Here is a 7984-nt window from a genome sequence, read left to right as displayed (position 1 = left end):
CCTTCTGAACCCCATTCTGAACCCCTTCTGAACCTCACTGACCCCGTTCTAGGCCGCCCGCAGGCCGAGGCCCAAGGCGCACTTGGAGCATAATAAATAAATAAAACGGACATCCCAAGACCCTGGGCTAGGGCTCTCTTGCCCGCAACCCGATGCCAATCATCCGGCCCGCTGGGTGCGCTTCTTAGCTCCCCGGCCCTGGGATGTGCGGCGTCAAGACCGTTCCCGTCAAAGACCGCTGTCGCTGCCGCCGCCGTCGGCAGCGGTGGCAAGCCATATTCTACCTTCATGCCACCTACCTCGCGGTCGTCCCACTCTCGTCGTTCTCTCTCTTGTCGCTTCTTCCTCTGTCGCGTCGCTCTCCTCTGCCTCGTCCTGCGACGCCGCCTGAATGACGATCGGTCGGCTGGCGACCCGTTAGGGTCGACAGTTGAGCTAGGGAGTGTTGCGATGGCCGCCCAAATGCGAACGCAGGAGATAAAATGCTTTGCGGCGACGTTCCGTGGGTAGGATCAAGTCGCCGCTTGCTTTAATAATAGTCTACGCGCGTCCTCGGGGCCAAGGCGCAGTCCAGCTGTCTGAGGGAGAGAGTCTCCCTCGCTGCGCGTTTCGAGCGCAACCTGGCAGACGGAGTCGGGGCGCTCCCGCACGCGTGCCGGTGGGGAGCTCCGCTTGCCGCACGCCTGCTTTTCGCTGCACATGCTGAAGCCGCCATGCTGTGAACCCCCAGGGCCTCCAGGGCTCGCACCTCAACCTCTCACAGACCAGCGCACAGCGCCAGGGAGGTATTTTCTTCTGAAAAACAAGGCTGTGAACAGCGTCTCTTCTCGACCATCTCCAAAAACGGCACGCCCACCCGATCGAGTGAGATCCACGGTAAAAGCCGTGCAGCCGCCCTGCCGCGCCCGCCGCCCAACGCGAGGGCCGGGGCCCCGCGCCGCTGAGCCCGCCCCCCGCCACTCCCTCTCCCCCTCCCCTCCCTCTCCCTCCCCGCCCGCGCGACGCGTGCAGGGGCTCGCGCCACCGCCCGAGCCGCGCCTCCGCCCTCCCCCTGTACTCCGTCGCAGCGCGATCCCCGGCCAGCATGATTGCGTGCCACCGCGCCCGCACCGCGCCCTGCCGCGCCACGCCCGCGCCAGGGCTCCGGGACTGCGCCGCCCGCTCCGCGCTGGAATTGCCCATGCGGCCGCCGCCGCATCCTCAATTTCTCCGCTCATCGGACACACTGTCCGTCCAATCAGGTGCCGAGTCTGAGGTGCGCCTCGCTCTTCATCTCCATCTAGATGCCTCCACCCTTCCAACCCGTCCCCACAAAGAAACGCAAACACAGCCCACTTCCCTGGCGGGGCGCGTACCACGGCTTCGCACGAGTCGCGCGGCCTCCCGAGCGTCGACATCGCCGGCGCACCCTTCATGGCGGTCGGGTCGTCGGCGCCCGAGTTCTTCACGGTGATTCGCCCCGCTCGTGACCGAGTCGGACGACGGCGTCGGCGACATCGTCGCCGCGCCGCCGTCTTCAACTCGATGACCATCGTCGGCCTGACTGGCATCTTTGCCGGGCATCTCGACCAGCAGAGGCTCGCCTGATCGGCATCACGGCGCTCGTGCAGGCGCCCCTTCTCTCCCTCTGGCACAGTCCGCCTCCTCCTCGCCACCGGAGCTCCGCTCGCAACCGCCCCGCCCGCGGCCGGGAGGACCGCGCCGCCATCATCTATTCCGCGCGCCTCGTCAGGCAATGAACGACGCGTCGCCCGTGCGTGCCTGACTACTGCGGCCAGACAATGAACGACATGTACTGCGGCCAGGCAATGAACGACGCGTCGCCGTGCGTGCCTGACTATTGCGGCCAGGCTATGAACGACGATTCGCCCACCGCCGCTTCGTTGCTGCCACTTCCGGGCCACCGCCGCCGTTGTGCCGCCGCCACGGCCGCGCAATGTGCCGCCGCAGCCTTCACCGCCGCCACCGATGCCTTCGCCGCCCTGCCGTCGACACTGCCGCCGCCGCAGCCCCCTTCCTGCTTTCCAATTGCCCTGGGGGCCCCCCCCCCCCCCCACACACACACACACCGCCGCCCTCGCCCTCGCCCTCGCCCGCAAGGCCTCTCTTTATTCTCTGGCCCTCGTCGCCTGCAACACTCGCCCGACATGAACTTTAGCCCGCTCCCCCGTGACGCCGCCCTCCGCAGGCTCAACGTCCGAGCTTTGTCCCCCGTCACTCTCCTCTCATTTCAGACCCCACACATGCGCATAGCTGTTCGCGCTTCCGACCAATGCAGGCGCCTTGCCTCACCCCTCTCACGGGCGGCCCCCATTCTCTCTGCTCTGCAGGACGCGCGCCGAGAGAGGCGCTACATGGTCGACTTCAATGAGAGCGAGGGCGAGTCGGCTTTCTTGGTTGTGAGATCAACAAAGGGCGTCTGGTTCGACAACCCCCACGTGTTCCATCGGAGCCTCGCAAAGGTGCCAATCAGCTTTTGTTTCGCGGAGGGGGCCCAGGTTCAGACCGAGCTCGGGCCAACGGCTTCCGTCAAGGTCGGTGGCTACTTCGCTTCTAGTGCGGAGTATGAGGAGTGGTATCAGCGCCGCCGCGCGAGCCTGACGCTGCCGCCTTCGCTCGGAGCTGAGGTGCGCACGCGCACGCCAGGATCGGCATTGTCCCTGCGGTGTCCCCGTCTCCAAACATTTACGTTTCTCCCTCGCGCAGGCGTGCGGCGTCATCAACGACGTCGTCGTGAAGGAGGAGGCCGTCGCCGGGGAGGCCGCCTCCGAGGAGGCCGTCGTCGCCGAGGATTCCGCCACCGAGGAGGCGACCATCAAGCCCGCCGCCGCCGAGGTGTCCGCCGCCGCGGAGGCAGTCGCCGAGGCGCCCGTCGCCGAGGAGGTCGTCGCCGAGGAGGCTGAGCCGGCCAAGACCGTTTCCAACACGCCCGACCCAGCGGCGAGCGCGCCGCAGCATTCTCTCCTGGCACTCCTCGCTCTCCCACCGGTAATAATCTCCCTTCCCGTGTGCCCCTATCGCGCTTGCAGGACACCACCTACTACCCGGGCCTGCCCACGCCGATGGCGGCGGGGAAGAGCGGGCCCGCGTCGGCCCGCAGCGGCTCCGGACCGGGCTACGTGGACGGCGTCGAGGCTGCAGTCCGCCGGCTGGGCGAGAGCGTCAGCTACCAGGCTACGCCCGCCGACGGCAAGAAGTCGCCGTCGCCGGGAGTCCCCACCTCCGGCGGCATTGCGCCCGTGGCGCCCAAGCCCCTTGGCGCGGTCGCGGGCGCGGGGCTGGCTGAGGCCGAGGCCGCCAAGGAGCGCGAGCACTGGGAGGGGCGGCTCAAGAAGGCGAAGGCCGCGCTCGATCTCATTGCCGAGCAACGGGAGAAGTGGGCGGACTTGCAGTCGCGGCGCTCGGGGAAGTGCCGGCGCAAGGCCATGCGCTGCCGCAACAACCCCAAGTTTGGCAAGGCAAAGGGCAGGCGCAAGTCTGGCAAGGCAAAGGGCCGCGGCCGCCGCCCGAACTGGCGCCGCGAGCCGCAGACCACGTCCGGCAAGGCGCCATTCGCCGCTGGCACGTGCGGCGCCGGCGCTGGCACGTGCGGCGCCGGCGCTGGCACGTGCGGCGCCGGCGCTGGCACATGCGGCGCCGGCGGTCGCGCCGCCCTCAAAGCGGCGGCCAACTGCGTGCAGGGGGGCTACACGAAGGCCGAGGGCGCCTTCCGGTGGCTGCTCCTCGTCTGCATGCCCGCCTTTGGCCACTGCGCGGCCGCCGTGCCTAGCCCGACGGCGGTGGCCTCGGCCTTCTCGTCTGCCGTCGCCTCGGCGTCCTCGGCCTTCTCATCCGGCGTCGCCTCGGCTGCGTCCTCGGCCTTCTCGCCCGCCGTCGCCTCGAAGGCGTCCTCGCTCGTGAGCTGCTCGCCGCTTCTCATGCCCGCCCTCGTGCTCATCCTCCTCGCCATCGCCTGCGGCGCCTCCTGGCCGACCGCGGCGAGCGGAAAGGGGGCGACGTGCTGTGCAGAATACTTCAACATGTCAGGACTGCGCTCTGGTCTTTGTCTACTACTGCTGCCTTGCTTGGTTGCTGCTAACGGTTGCGTTTCCAGTCCGACGCCAACGGCGCCTTCAAGCTTCGAGCACAGATGGTGGAAGGGGGGAACAGGCAGCACCGGCTCTTTTACCGACGTGAAAATCGCGGACCACGATCCGTGTGATCCATGTGTAGCAACCAAGAATGCTAAGAGTTGCCCATCAGCCATGTCATATCCACGATTTGCTTCGAGGGCTGCTCGAAACCACTCTCTCTTCAGCATTTTCCGGCAGCACTACATGTCTTATGGTTACGCTGGCATCGAGGTGTGTGGGCCATATCCCTACAACAATGAACGAGGTTCTCAGAAGCTGCTCAACTTGCTTCTTTTGCACGTGCCCAATTTTCTCCGATGGCTGCCCACCATCGAGCGCATGGATCAGATAGGCAGTGGAACCACATTCTTGCTTAGCCATGCAAGTGGCACAGCCCGTGTGTCTGGCACCCTCCTTCGCTACTTCAAGTTTGCAACGGATCTGAAGGCACTATTTGGTGATCTAAAGGGTAAGCATCTCATCGAGATCGGTGTCGGCTTTGGCGGGCAGGCAGCTGCGATAGCTCATGTTTTTCCAGAGCTGGGCTCGTACACTCTGCTCGATCTGCCTGAACCGCTCCGCCTTGCTCAGACTTACCTTAAGCACGCAGGGCCATCAACGCCCACAGACTTTTACTTCCTCAACGCAAACCCATGCAACGAATCCCTCACCGATCAGCCATGGAACTTTCAGCCGTCGAAGTATGACCTTGTCTTCTCGACGCATGCCTTTCAAGAACTTCCGATGGCAGTGAAGCAGCTCTATGGCGATAAGGTACTGAGGGGGACACCTCGCGGTTTCATGACTGACTACGCAAGGAGTGGCCACACAGCCTTACCAGAATTAATCGCAAAGGGAAATGGTGATGCAGTGCGACGCAACATGTTGGTCTTCTCCGATGTGATGAACCTCTACCGGTTTACCCCTAAGTTCGAAAGAGATCGCTTCGAAGCGATAGTCGCTTGGGGGGTGAGCACCAGCGGTTACTATCCAGGCACTGCTTTGGATGCTGCGGTGCAGAAACTTACAGCAGCGTCAACGTACCACGAGAGGTACAAACAAGTGCAGATCGGCGGCGACAACTAGGTGTGCAGCCAGCCGCTTCACCCTCACGAGACTCAATGCCCGTGACCTTGACCCTGCACCAGTAGGCGACCGCCGACTGAGGGTGCCGAAAAATGCCTTCAGTGGCCACACCCTCCGCCTCATCCTGGTGCCAAACCCTAGACCGGTGAAAGTCCGGCGCAAGCGCAGGTAAACGAGTGCGCGGCCCAGGCTACTAGATCCATGACGTGGAACGCCACGGTCCTGTGCTCATTACCAGGATGGCATGTGCGCGCTCGGCGCGGGCTCGGATGCGTGTACACGCGTCTGAGAACGCGTTGGCTCGCAAACGGGATGCAACGGACGATAAATCGGTACTGTCCCATGACTGTACCATTGACGTGGATGGGAGGGGCGGGGGGTTCGGCGCTGGATCGGGAGCTTCGCTTCCGTGTTCGCGTCCAACCAATGAATCTTTGGGCGATCGCCTTGAAGCGCGCCTGTGGCGGTAGCGCCCTCACTCGGGGATCACGGGACATCTTCTTCACAAAACGTGCATACGCGTTCAGGGGACTCTTCCTTAGGGTTGCCTAACGTTAATTTGGGGCCTAACAGTTGCGCTATTGTTGGCTGAAATCCTCAGCGTTGTTCAAGTGTTCACCCCAACCCATGCTGTTACTGTTTTGTTACTGTGGTCGCCGCACGCTGCGGCCACGAGCGGGTGGTCGAGCTGCTGCTTCAGCACGGCGCGAAGATCGACCTGCAGAACAGCGACGGCGGCACCGCGCTGATGCTCGCTGCCCAGGAGGGCCACGAGCGAGTGGTCGAGCTGTTGCTTCAGCGCGGCGCGGAGATCGACTTGCAGGACAGCAAGGGGTAAACCGGTAGAGGTTCATCACATCGGAGAAGACCAACATGTTGCGTCGCACTGCATCACCATTTCCCTTTGCGATTAATTCTGGTAAGGCTGTGTGGCCACTCCTTGCGTAGTCAGTCATGAAACCGCGAGGTGTCCCCCTCAGTACCTGGCGGCGGGCTTGATGGTCGCCTCCTCGGTGGCGGAATCCTCGGCGACGACGGCCTCCTCGGAGGCGGCCTCCCCGGCGACGGCCTCCTCCTTCACGACGACGTCGTTGTTGACGCCGCACGCCTGCGCGAGGGAGAAACGTAAATGTTTGGAGACGGGGACACCGCAGGGACAATGCCGATCCTGGCGTGCGCGTGCGCACCTCAGCTCCGAGCGAAGGCGGCAGCGTCAGGCTCGCGCGGCGGCGCTGATACCACTCCTCATACTCCGCACTAGAAGCGAAGTAGCCACCGACCTTGACGGAAGCCGTTGGCCCGAGCTCGGTCTGAACCTGGGCCCCCTCCGCGAAACAAAAGCTGATTGGCACCTTTGCGAGGCTCCGATGGAACACGTGGGGGTTGTCGAACCAGACGCCCTTTGTTGATCTCACAACCAAGAAAGCCGACTCGCCCTCGCTCTCATTGAAGTCGACCATGTAGCGCCTCTCTCGGCGCGCGTCCTGCAGAGCAGAGAGAATGGGGGCCGCCCGTGAGAGGGGTGAGGCAAGGCGCCTGCATTGGTCGGAAGCGCGAACAGCTGGGTGGAGGGAGCGGCGAGGGCGCTGCGGCCGGCACCTTCTCCGGACACGGCCCGCCGCCCTTCATGAGAGCTGAGAGCCCGTCCTCGATGCGGGGACGAGCCCGAAGAGCGCCGCGTAGGGCTTCTCGCGCACACATGGCCGGGTCGAACGCCGCGTCGACCGGAGCGGCGATGACGGCGGTCGGGTCGATGTCGAGGACGGGCCGAGACGTGACAGTGACAGCGCGAACGCCCTGTGCCGCCGGGGAGCCGGTGCGTCATTGAAGTGCTTGAATGGGAGGCACCCACGGGGCGGTAACGCAGCGGCGCACCGCACTCTCGTCCGCGATGTCCGTGTAGCACTCGGTGGTCGCCTGCGACAAGCCGCCGCGGTGCGGTTGTAGGCCTTCGAGCAGGTACGCGCAGTCGGTACGCCGACCTCGTACTGCGAGGGAAGCGGCAGCGACCGAGGAGGCGACGGTGAAGTGGGCTGCCGGCATGCCGGAGATGGCGACGCGGGCCTGCGCGAGGGCGAGGAGAAGGGTGGAGGCAGGCGGGAAGGCGGGCGGGCGGAGGGGGGGAAGACGATCTGGAGGGGGGAAGGGGGGGGACCTCGTACTGCGAGGGAAGCGGCAGCGACCGAGGATGACGATGATGACGATGGTGATGATGGTGATGAGGGACTCGTACCAACCATTCTTCTTGTCGATGACGGAATCGGCGGTGGAGAAGTCGGAGGTGAGCGCGGAGAGACCCGAGGCGCGACCGCCGCACGCAGCGAACAAAGAGCTGGTCCGCGATGTAGCAGATGTTGTCCGGCACGGAGAGCGTCGTCGCCTACACAAGCAGGGGCGGGGCGTCAGAGTGGGGGAGGGGGTGGAGGGAGGGTCCTTTTGCCTCGTCCGGGGCGAAGCAGCACCTACGGGAAGGTTCCGAGAAAGTTCAAGGGCCCACCTTCTGGAAGGTTCCGGGAAGGTTCCGGGCAGGCCACGGTGTCGGTGCACACAGAGAGCGTGCGCGAGCTGCGCGCCTGCTCGAGGGATGGGCTCTCCACCCCTACGAGCCTCATGAGCAGCGCGGGGTTGCCCGAGCATTCGAGGGATGGGATGAATGGGCAGCAGCCTGCGTCAAGACGATCAAGGGGAGGATGTTGACGACGACGATGAAGAAGAAGGTGACGTTGTTGATGATGATGTTGACGAGGGTGGCGATGAGGATGGTGACAAGGATGGTGATGAGGATG

General features: G+C 64.6%; 1 protein-coding gene across 1 annotated transcript; it reads left to right on the top strand.

Moving 5' to 3' along the window:
• Nucleotides 1-1413: 1413 nt before the first annotated feature.
• EMIHUDRAFT_458415 (hypothetical protein) lies at nt 1414-5691 on the top strand (the record flags this gene model as incomplete). Its single annotated transcript, XM_005773617.1, has 8 exons — nt 1414-1449; nt 2331-2627; nt 2707-2733; nt 3030-3535; nt 3770-4021; nt 4271-4886; nt 4968-5174; nt 5264-5691. 8 exons carry the CDS (start codon nt 1414-1416, stop codon nt 5276-5278), a joined length of 1956 nt encoding a protein of 651 aa, XP_005773674.1. The 3' UTR covers nt 5279-5691.
• Between the last annotated feature and the right edge of the window lie 2293 nt (nt 5692-7984).

Source organism: Emiliania huxleyi, assembly GCF_000372725.1.
Source record: "Emiliania huxleyi CCMP1516 unplaced genomic scaffold EMIHUscaffold_332, whole genome shotgun sequence".
Taxonomy (NCBI): Eukaryota; Haptophyta; order Isochrysidales; family Noelaerhabdaceae; genus Emiliania; species Emiliania huxleyi.
The sequence above is the reverse complement of the archived record's forward strand: the minus strand, read 5'-3'. Positions and strand labels throughout refer to the sequence as shown.